At 37.5% G+C, this 12,468-nt stretch overlaps 1 protein-coding gene across 1 annotated transcript; it reads right to left on the bottom strand.

Annotated features, from left to right (window-relative positions):
• Positions 1 to 1,940: 1,940 nt before the first annotated feature.
• On the bottom strand, positions 1,941 to 10,597 carry slc35f6 (solute carrier family 35 member F6). The gene is made up of 6 exons (XM_067572462.1): positions 10,399 to 10,597; positions 7,712 to 7,784; positions 7,101 to 7,272; positions 5,280 to 5,492; positions 4,963 to 5,073; positions 1,941 to 3,388 (listed from the first exon to the last, which is right to left on the bottom strand). Exons 1-6 carry the CDS (start codon positions 10,473 to 10,475, stop codon positions 2,901 to 2,903), a joined length of 1,134 nt encoding a protein of 377 aa, XP_067428563.1. The 5' UTR covers positions 10,476 to 10,597; the 3' UTR covers positions 1,941 to 2,900.
• Positions 10,598 to 12,468: the final 1,871 nt, after the last annotated feature.

Here is a 12,468-nt window from a genome sequence, read left to right as displayed (position 1 = left end):
GCTACTGGAAATGTTTTTCCATGCTGTCCCAGGAGCTCCTTCTGCGTTGTTTATGGTTTATCATTTTTATTTTTATTTTATTTATTTATTTGTTTTTGCTGCAGATGCTGTAGATCTTCATCCATGTGTCTAAACTATAAACACCTGTCTGTTTCACACAGGCTAATCTTTAATGCTTTATGTTAATTAGATAATTGTATTTTTTTAGTTAATTAATGTAAATGTTAATGTTTCGTTTTTCAAATTCAAATGGTCCCTATATATATACACATATATCCCATTTTGGGAAAGGGGTCTCAGACTTGCAACATGACGATAATGTATTACCTCCAAGGTATTATCTGAACATATTTCATAACTTTTCTTGCAGGTAGTTTAGAATTATTTAAGGTTGCAGATGTTCTTTCTTGTTCCCTCAGGCTGCGCACCACTGTTCACTTTACGGCTTTATTTACAGTCATTTAATATACACTGTATATATATATTTACAACGGAGTCGTTTTGTTTTATAACCTGTATATTACTGCGGACAACTTAATGTAATGTAGTTTTTCCTCAGCACAGTGACAAGGTTAGCAGCTCATAACTAAAGCTGCACACAATGAAGAGCTGCTGCTCATTTTCTAGCAAAACGCTGCCATCTAGCGGCCATGTCGAGTATTACTGTGAAAGACTTCACGCTGGTCTGCAGTGTGTGTGTGTGTGTATGTCTGTTTACTTTATGTGTATCTTTATGAGGACCAATTTGAGTTTTATATCTTGGGACTGAGGACATTTTTGGAAAGTGAGAACATTTTGTTTGGTCCCCACTTTGGGACAGAACTTCAAAGGGCTGTTTGAGGTTTTAAACTTTATTTTAGGGGAAGATTACAATTAGGTTTATGCTGGGTAACGGGGTATGGAGTGCATTATGTCAATGAGGGTCCTCACAAGTGTACAAAGAAGTGTGTGTGCGTGCGCGCGTGCGTGTGTGTGTGGACTGAAACATACAGTCAACAGTCCATCAAAACAAGTAAAACCATTTTTCTTTTGCTAACATACTATTAATCCTCTATAAATGTGTCTGTAATAACAGCAGACATTGTTTATACAGGCCTACAAAATAAATAAACTCGTTTATGACTTTGTTGGTTACAATCACTAGTAAACTGGTAATTAAATACATTTTGAAATGACGTTAATTTCTACTCTAAATAAAGGTGCATATGTGGTTCATTTCAATGTGTCTGTGCAGTTAATTAACACATTTTCCTTCCTCCTATTTGTAGAGCTGAACGGGGTCGTGTGTACAGATCCCGGGGGATTCCTGGGTTTAACCTTTGACCTCCATTAAAGCATATGTACGGTCTTCAGGGAGGATGTTGGGTTGACTCAGGAAGTGCAGGCAGGGCAGGTGTCAGCTGCTGGCTGACTCTACTGCTGGCTGTTCACTCGACTGAGCTGGTGTTTCAGACTCAAACCTTTGTCATATTTTCATCACAATGTTGTCTGAATTTTCAGCTTAGAGTGTCAAGAGTCAATGTGGCTACAAGGAGAAAACCAGCATCTTTTCAAGCTAAAGGTCATTAAATGTCTCTTTTTTATACTGTGTATTATATCAATATTATCATTAATTATTAATTTCTCTAATACCAATAATAATAAATTACAAATAACAAAAAAACATATGTAGTACCTTTTGAAGAAAGAAACGAGGTGCCTCCAAACTGTATTGAGACACAACTATGGCTGCAACTGATGATTATTTTCATTATTTGTTGTTTTACTGACAGATCAATGGTTTAGTCTATAAAATTTCATAAAGTAGTGAAAAATTTCCATCACAATTTCCGCGAGATTAATTTTCTGTTGATTGTTTCAGCTGTACTATCAGACAACTATTGAGGCCTAAAAACACAATATTGTACCAATCAAATGATGCAATACAAACACAATTCAAGTCTTTTTGGCTTGTTTCATAAATGTATTTGTAAAAAAATCACTTTCTTCACCATGACAACATTACAACACAAGCCTGAGTAAAAAGGCCATTCCACAATTCAACTAGTGTGATTTAATAACAGTTCCCTTTTTTTTCTTTTTTTGGCTGTACATAACAGCCAACGCCTTAAACGACTGAATAGAGAAAAAGGATTTACAATAACAAGTGCAAATCACTTGGTGTGCGAGCTCAGTCCTCTGGTGACATGTTGATATGTACAAATAAACCCACAAGAGTGAAAAGGTCAGAGAGCAAATATACAGATATTCTGTCCAAACTGCTTTTCTGCCTCCAGTAGATTTTGTATTCAACCAAACTGAGATTAAGAAAATGCCTCTGCAGTCTGATTACAAAGAAAATGTTGAATGTTGCCTTCACGAGGCAGTGAAGTGACATTCAGTGCACGCTGAAAAAACTTTGGCACAATCATACTGCACAGCCAGCAACATTTAAAAAAAAATAAAAACCCATTCTAACAATTGATCATAGGAAAGCAAACTTGCATACAGGAGAATCTGCATAAGACATCTTAATGATCTTTACACTAATTACTAACTTGTGTGACAGTAATTTTCATAAACCTGTGCTTTAGTGGTTAAACACTGAACAATGCTAAAAAAATCAGTCAGTTCAAGCCTTTTCTCAGAATAAAAAACAGATAAAAAGGGTCAGGGAGCAAAGGTTGATATTGCCTAAAAATTATTAATGTTTTGTTCAGAACACAACAAATTAATCCCTGTATTGTAGCATTACAGCTCCTTTACACCACCCTCTTTATCATCTTTAAAATAATGTACACACACACATATTCTGTGAGGTCAGTTAAAACCTGAGGTGTGAGAAAAAAACCCCTCAATTTAAAAAGAGACTATATTAGTGACAGCATTCAATAAAGGTGTCAACTGTCACAGACACATTTTTAGCTCTCGTCACCAGCCTGCACCCTGCCCTCACCCAGCAGTCTCTCCCTTTCTCCTGCGCTGCTCTCCTCCTCTTGGTTCACCATCCCAGCGCAGCACGGTATCCTGGCCAGCAGGGGGCGGTGCAGTCCATTGTAGAGCGCTGTGCCGAGCAGCAGGACCAGGAAGCCCAGCACCTGCAGGCCGTGAAACTGCTCCCAACCCAGCGCCATGCTCACCACCCAGATGACAAGCGTGCGCAGGCTGTCCAGCACCATGCGGGTGGTGGCGCTGATCTCTTTGGTGACGCTGATCCCAGCGAAGTTGAAGAAGGCGATGCTGACTGTGTTGCCCAGCAGAGCCAACAGGATGAGAGGCTGGTGCCCAATCTGACAGAAGGCGTCCAGCGCGTCTTCCAGCACTTGCCGTGGGTTGTCGCTGAAGTTGCCCACATGGATGAAATACATGGGGATGAGCAGCAGCGACAGAACAAAGAAACCAAAGAAGCCTGGAAATAGAAAACACAATTTAATATGACTAATAATAAATGACTGTGTTATAAAGGAGGCTGAAGGAGCTAACAGGTGAAATCAGCAGCCATGTTATAGTGAATTTATTAATAGGATAGCCCCTTGAGATGTAACTTCTCATTTTCAAGGGGGTCCTAAAAAACACAAAATACAGAATATAACATACTTACAATGACAACGTTACATAACAAACATAGACTACAAACACACAGATACAGCTCTCTCACCATCTCCCACCCACACCGCCCACCCTAAGCAGTTGTACAAGAAACTGGATAGAAGAAATGAGAAATGACCGGTAAAATCCGATCAGTTTCATCAGTACCGGGAGCACTTGAAACAATTCATCTTCTACTTGCAATTACACACAAATTAAAAGCATGAACAGGTTGTTTTAAGATGACAGAATAAAGAAGTCCTGAAGCAGCGAAAAGAGTTAATAGAGAACAGAGAAAGAGGGAGATCATTCCAGTCGGCTGGAGCTTTGTACTGAAAAGACCCGTGTCCGACTTCTTTAGAAATTCTGGGGTGTTATTTATTGTCACTCTTGTTTTTCTTGAAGGAGATACCTTAAAGCTGCAATAATTGATTTTTTGGCCACTTGGGGGCAGTAGAACAAGTTGTAAACACCATATTTACTTATTATCACATTATTAAGTTATTATAGCGAACATCTTAGCAAACTAAACATCCAGTAGACACCTGGCAACATTAGCATTTATTTCTTCCAGGTCTGGTTTTGTCTCCACAAGCTCCTGAAGGAAATTCAGTTAGGCTACTGGGTCCATCATATTAACCAGCTAGTTGCTAACTCTGTCTGTCTACTGTTTAGTGCTGTGCAGGTAGTGTACAGCTGGTTTATCAAAGCTTTTTCACACAAAAAAGGTTGACGAGAGCAGTGAGACTAAACCAAAACAGTCAAGTTGCCACTTTACAACCAAAACAATGAGCTGAAAGGTGCTAAAACTCTTCTTAGACTTGAGGGGAAACTGCAGAGTTGTGTCTCTGTGAGTTTGTCACTATTTTTAAAGTAATTTAATCCATTGTTAATGTTACAATAATGATTAGTGCAGCACTTTAACACTCTGAATTTCAGGTTTGAATTTACTTTGTCAAACTCTTTTCACACAGTTGAGAAAATCTCTGTATCAGTCTCAGTATCACTCCTACTTCTCTTTTACACACAATGCATCTAACGTCACAGTCACACTTCTCAAATTTACCTACATGAAAAGTATTTTTAAAAGGATATTAATACCTCAGTAAATATTTAACTCTATAATTGATAATACCTCATTTATAGTGTTACTGGTTTGTGCTGGAAAAACAAAGATAAACCTAGTTTATCTGTTGTTGTTGATGTTGTTGAAATGTTGCTGTTTGACCTTTACATTCCTTATTATTGACTTCTTCTAACATTGGCAACTCAGGAATGTGGTTCATTCTTCTTGTGCATTTAGAGTAAAATCCACCCTCAGAAGTTTATCACCAATACCAGCAAACATGTTTCCTACAGTTTTACAAATAGCTCTTGTTGTGAACAACATCTTACCTTCAGTACCAACAGCCCGAAGAGGATGAACATCGTGTTTGTAGACAAACTTTTCTTCTAGGACCATCTGCACAGAAACAATGACCTGAGCCAAGACGATCAGAAGGTCTCCTGCAGGACGGAAGAGAGTAGGTGTGTTTATTTCACTGCTAATGAAACACTGCATGTTTAGTTGGGAAATGCAGTTGCATGTAGTAGTGGCGTTAGAGTTAGTCCCTTCATGATTCTTGTACATGTTTGACAAATACAAAGGGTCTTCACTACTATATTTTCCATTTTTATCAGTTCTTTTCCTGCAGTTAGAAAATCTGCCTTACCAGTGATGACGTCACTGAGATTGTGTTCGTCTTTGTGGCCGCTGAAGAAGTCGGCGAGGCCCACTATCACCAGGCCCAGGATGGTGATGAGGATGCCGATCCACTGGCTAGCCAACAGGCGACGCCCGAGAAACGCCACAGACAGCAGACCGGTGAAGATGATGACGGCTCCACGCAGCATCTGGAAGCTGGAGGCGCTCGTCATGTTGAGTGCTAGAAACCAAGAAAAGGGTTTAACATGGCAGATATCTAACCCTGGAACCTACATTGCCATCAGTTAATTTTGTACTTTTATGAGCTAGAAATACATGCTTTGTGCAGAGATGCAGGTATTTAACAGTTATTTTTTAGGACATTTTACAGAGATGGTACAATGTGGTCCAAATTTTAAGAAAAAACAGAAAAAAGTAATAAGTTGATTTAGTTGTTAAGTGCTGATTCATTATATTTGGGTTCATAATTAGTTGTTAATTTGCAAAAATTCTTAATAAATTAGACTCTTAACAATTATTCAACTGATAGAAAATACTTAGTTTTCAGTGTGTAGTTTTGTGTGTTGAACAATATATTAGAATATTTATTAAGTTTTTTCAGTAACTTCCTAAAGTAGCTGCTGTGCAACTGTTCATTCTTAGGACATTTCAACAAAAGTCTTGTGTAATTTGGTAGCATACAGGAAATGTGTATGTAATGGAAAAATACAATATGTATACTGAAATACATAATGTTATACTTATTCTGATACTGTTCTACTTAAACTTGGTGTATGGTGTAACTACTTTGCAGAGATGACAGGCCAGCACCTGTCCATTGAAAGGACAGTGACAGACTGTGAGTGTAGAGATAACTGAAGAGGAGGCTAGTTGTACCTGCCTGCTGAGGGTATAATCATGGATGGCTGAGAGCATAACTTTGTACTTTACCTAAGACAGCTCTCTGTATCTGTTGCTGGTTTTGTAGCCACTTGCAAGTGTATTAAACCCAGAAAGACATTCTCTGGTTTGTGAGTCTTTGATTACAGAAACTGCCACGTCAGTGCTCATTATAGAGTATTTAAGAAACAACTTTATGTGCTAATATGTAGTTTGAGCACATTTCCTATATACTGTACCACCAAATCATATAATCCTTTCATAGAAATATACAAAGAATAAACACACAGCAGCTACTTTTAGGAAATTATTCAAAAAGTTTTTATGAAACAACCTAATTAGCTGATGCATCGTTTGACACATAAAACTACACACTGATATCTAAGTATTTTCTGTCTGTCAAGAACTGCTCTAGAATCTAACTATGTATAAACTCAAATATAATGAGTGGGTACTTACCAATTACACCAACTTATACTTTTTTCTGTTTTTCTTGTAATTTGTACCGAATTGCTGCACCCTCTCTGCAAAATGTCCTAAAAATTAACTGTTAAATACCTCCAAATTACCCATAAAATGTACAGGAAATCAGTATAACATTAGGGGACCTGAAAAACAAAGCATTACCTAAAATATTGATCCCACTGGCATCCCCCCTTACTCTTACCTTTTCAAGACACATAAACAAACAAGTTGTGTGGCTCAATAAAGCTGCAAGGTATAGTTCACGAAGTAACACGAAGTTACGCTGACAAAAACAACATTATCTTTAACTTAATTATCTGCAGAAAAGATTGTTTGAACAGACGTGGATAATCTATACCTTTTTGCTGCCATTTGACCTTTGAAAAACCTTTGGAAAGCAGGACGGATCGGGACACAAGTTTACTTAACGTCTACCATATGCGCCGTAAAAACAACATAGCAGATAAAGGCTGCGGTCACTTACCAACATACATGATGGAGGTGGCCGTCATGTCACACATGGCCGGAGGGAAGAAGAGGAGAGGGTTGAAGCTCTGGCCTGGATTCATCTTGGGCTCTGGGCTACGTCTGTCGTGGCAAAGCAAGATGTAGAAAACCGCAAGACAGCTGAACTCGCCCATAAACATTCCCACTGCCTGGGACACAGATGAACAGGAAGACAGGGAACAGATTCATTTTTTTTAGATACCAAAACAATATTTTTTATTCCTTACTTTGAGAAAAGTTAAGTTTTTTTTACCTTTATGTTTGTCTACAAAACCTTTTTTATTCAACAAAAGAGGCAACAGTTTAAATGTCTAAACATTAAGTTGGCAGCTGTTCAAGAACTTTGCCTAAGTAAAATAGTCTAAAATTGGAAATTTTTCTATGGAAATCAGGAACTATCCAATCAAAACGTAAACAACATTATGAATCTGACCAGATATTTGATGATCAGGCATCAGGTAATCTTTTACATGGCATCAGTACAATTTTTGGCATTCAATACTCTGACCTGGGATTTGAACTCTAGTGTGAAAGTGAAACACTGTATACGTGCTAAACACCACTGTCACTTGCAGGCTGTTACTTTACCTGCACAAACGGGTGTGAGAACCCATGTTCAGGGTCGTCCCGGCAACCCCTCGCTGAGAACGTGTCAGCCCATCTGTTGGACGAGAAGACATTATTCCAAATGAATTATGGATATTTTACACAATCAAATAAGAAAGGGGTTTATGACGAGCTACAATGATTAGACGATGAATCAATTAATCGATCAACAGAAACTATTTCGTTTAACAATCATTCTAGTCATTTTTGTAAGGAAATATTTGCTGGTTGCAGCTTCAGAGTTGTAGCTTTATTGTGTCATATTGGACATGTTGATCTGACACAGCAACACGTTTAACGAAGTCACCATGGGCCCTACAAAATTAAATTAAACAGTGCTTTCTGACATTTTATAGACAAAACAATTAATCAAGAAAATATTCTGCAGATTAATAAATTGTAAAAATAATCATTAACTGCAGCCCTGCTTAAAACAAAGCATAACTCGGCTCTAGACTTTAAAAACTTTTTTCAGCATTAAATGATAAATACATATATAAAAAACAAGTGAATCTCTGACTGTGTTTTTGGGATTTTACACAGTATGCCTGTTTTTAACCAACACGCATGTTACTGAGCTGCTGTGTCGAGGATTTTTACTTCTCTCATTGAATATATTGCATTCACTGTGACTTCATTTAAAACACTGTACAGTCAGACATCGTGATTCGCTTGTAAAGTTAATGAGTGCTCACGTCTGCATTGACTTTTATAGACGGACAGTCAGAGGAAGCATGACCGGCATGTGAGCGTCCTGTCTGCTTCAATATGCAAGACAAGGGATTGTGGACCTTGAAGGTGATGACACAGCACTTCCTTCAAATGCAACATCTTTTCTGAGCTCATCAATACACATAGGAAACCAGAGTCTGTTGGCTGATCCAAGTCTACTGATTGTTTGTGGTCAGTGTGTGTTTTGGAAAAGCTGGATTTAAAAAAAATATGTGGTGCAATCAAAACTATCGACCTACTCTACAAACTGTAACTGATCTCGGCTGTAGCACTTTAAATCCAGTGAAGCTTGACTGTGACGGGGCCTGTAGTGACTGTAGTGAAACTTTACCTGTTAGTTTCTGTGTTCGTCTGTCAGCTACATGCCACAGCTTGTTTTCTATTACACATTAGTGCACTTAAACCTTCATTCGTAGCAGTTTGGAGCTTGGATACTGCTGTTCTCAGCTGACAAAAACCCACAAACGGAGAGAGAAGTGTGTGTCAGGCAGTAGAAAGCTGACATCACAGATTATTGGAGAAGTACAGAAACGCTGAATTCCTGGTTTCACAAAAAGGGCAAACCTCTTCCTACCGTGACAATATTGAGAGAGGAATTAAATGTAATAGTGCTAAAATAATGAGTCACTTAAGCTATGACTTGATCCACTGAAAATGAATCTGTAACATTTTGATAATTTATCAGTTGGTTTTAGTAATTTATGACGCAAAATACCAAACAGTCTCTGGCTCCAGTTCTCAAATAGGAAGACTTGATACTTTTCTCAGATTTATATATTTGTATATGGACTATTTATGGATTTTGAACTGTTTTGGATGATGACATTTAAGAAAAAAATTAATTTATTGAAAAATGTGGTAAAATATGATATCAAAAAAAGACATTTGGAGACATCCTTTAGAGGTTTAGGAAGATATAAAGAGCATTATTCTGTATTTTCTGATGTTTTTAAGACCAAACAATAATGAAAGTATCATTAGCTGCAGCCCTGAAATATATGATGAATCATTTCAGGGCTGGAACAATTAGTTGATTCATCAATTCATTGAACAAAAGAAAAGTAACAGTCAGCATTTTTGATTATCAATTAATTGTGTACAATTTTTATCAAGGAAAATTGCTTCTAACTGCTTCTCAAATACGATGATTTGCTGCTTTTCTTTGTTTTGTATGATTGTAAATTCAATATCTTTGGATTTTGGACTGTTGGTCAGACACAACAAGACATTTTGGAGACATCTCCTTGTGGTTTAGGAAGATTTAATTGAGATCTTCCATTATTTTCTGATGTTTTTAAGACAAAACAATAATGAAACTAATAGTTGGTTGCAGCCCTGAAATACATGATGACTCATTTGTAAATGCCAGCTAACTAAACTAAACTAACTAATTATTTCACCTCTGAGAGTCATGTCCCATTAAATCAGGTTGTTACACAAACATAGCTCATGTTAATGACTGTTTAAAGCTGCAGTGCCGGTTTAGTTGTGCTCACTGCGACATTTGATCTGAGATAAACCTGTATAAACACTATTTACATCCCATCAGCTGTTCCTTCCGGGCAGCAATCTTATCAGGTTTGTCAATATTATTGAAATGTCTGTGTTGTCACACTAATTAGCTTCCTGACAACGACAAAATTGTAGCTTCTCATCACACCTGATAACGATGTTTATATTAGCCTATTATTGACCAGCTAATACCGCTGAATGCTAATAGCTATAACTTTAGCAGTTAACTTGATATCACTGTAACAAAAGCGTAATAAACAAACCAGCTTCATTCATTAATTGGCTCATGAATAAGCCGATAAGTTCTGTAGTTGACGAGTATTCACATTGTCTGGGCTAAACAACATTAGCTCTGTTTTAGCATGAACTATAACTAGAAACACATGACACCAGAATGGGAAACACAATGACATCTGTGTACTCACTTTGCCGATAATGTGTTGATGGAGCCAGTTGTGAGCATAAGTCCTGCGAGGAACAGCTGATATTTTGTCCAAGCCATGCTGCACGCGCGAACGGGACCCACAGACCGGGAACAGGCGACCACAGAGGTGTTTTTTGTTGTTTAAAAGTGACGCAGGTTGTTTTTCACACACTCTCCTCAGCCTGTGAACGCCACATGACAAGCTCCGAGTCAGCTGACTGCGCAAACTACATGCTGCCTTCAGGTCCTGTCGGAAATCACAGAGAACACCAAATTTAAAGGATAGGTTCACAGTTGTTCATGTCTGTCGTAAAGCAATGATCAGGTGCCCAAATGTACATCTACACATGTCACATAGAAACCTTTTCAATGTTCATTTGGGCACCTGACCGTTGTTTTACGTAAGATGGACTTGAAAAATTGTGAACCTGTCCTTTAAGGAGAGTGAATGAAGTGAATGATGGTGTTATACAACTGGAATAGCTGCACTTGTTAACACCACTATACAACTAATCCAATAAAAATAAACTTACCAGCATCTGTAAGTTCAATATATAGGTGACTAGCTGTCAGTACTGCATTTTTAACGTCATGCACTCTCTGTTTAAAGTATTCTGTTTATTACAGCTTTTCCTTGATCGCATACACACTATAATTAGGCCTATTAACTGAACATCTCAAACCATGATGCCATCCACCAAAAGACCCATTTCCCAAAATTATAAACACTGTTCCCATTTTCACTTGTGTGCTCATGTAGAAAACACTGGCATTCAATATCATTAACTCAAGTTATCACAGCTGGAACTCATTTAACACATAATTCCCCAGGTGGAAACACTGAGAGTCAAAACTGTTCACACACCAATCAGAACCTCAGGATAGATCGATAAAGGACCATGGGTCAGTTCACTTGTTTTATAACAATGGATCCACAAAGACCTGAGACAGAATAAATGTGATTTCTTTCTTCATGTACAAACATTTTTTTTCCATTGGTTTATATTAGTAAATATGTGGAAATGATTTTACTGTATTCTATGTTCCTCCTTTATCAGGTACATATTTTTACAGTACATTTACCTTTTCACTAAATTTCAGTTTATTTTACTACAGTACATTGAGGAATTAAAAAATGTTGAAAATTTATACATGTGTTGTGTCTTTATATAGTATTCATCATGTAAAGAGGTTGTTCTGGGGGAAAACCATAAGCACCATTATTCATTGCAGTAACAGGTTTTTACAGTAGTGTTTTGAATGGATCTCACCAGTGTGTAAAGACTATGTAGTAGTGTTTGTGTATTTGATGGCTTATGTGTGATGTCTGAAGGCAATGTTTGGTTTAGATGTAAGTACATGGTTTTTGAGTGGAGAGTATGACGTTTGTGAAGATGAGTTACGCATTTGTGTTTAGAGTTTTGGGAAATGGAGCATATTTTCAAGAAATGTGTCTTAGCAATCAAGAAAAACTGTAAGTCATCTCTACCAGCTATGATCTGTTTGTTAATCTCAGTGTGAAAAACAAAAACTTGCTGGAAAAAGTTCAGGTCATCTTACTGGACTCCCATCACCAGTTACACACAGAGTTTAGTTTGCTTCCATCAGGACAGGGGTTTTACTTCCTCAGAGATGGCAATGACAGATATAAGAGGTCTTCTGTTTCATCAGTTATTGGCTAATTAAACAAAATGTTATCTCTCCTGTTACTAGCTGTGGATATGAGAGTGTCCATTGTCCTGGATTCCTCTTCTTGCTGCTTTCTCTTGATGTTTTGGGTGACAAATGACTAAGAGAACAGCATTAACCTGTGTACTTGTGTATTTTTTGGATTGATTCATTGTTGTATTTTCTGTTATTTTTAATAACAGTATTTTCTGTTATTATTAATATTACTTGCTGCCTCCCAAGGACATTAAAGCTTTACTCTACTCTGCTCTATAACTAATGATCTTTAGCTGAAGTACAAGGTCCATTCTTGATCTTGGAAACAAAGTGCTTACATACTTACACTGACCATATAACTACATTACATCCATCTTTAATGTAACCATATTTAAGCCTAAAACTG

This window comes from Thunnus thynnus, chromosome 18 (assembly GCF_963924715.1).
Source record: "Thunnus thynnus chromosome 18, fThuThy2.1, whole genome shotgun sequence".
Lineage (NCBI taxonomy): Eukaryota > Metazoa > Chordata > Actinopteri > Scombriformes > Scombridae > Thunnus > Thunnus thynnus.
This window is presented reverse-complemented; position numbering and strand designations above follow the sequence as displayed.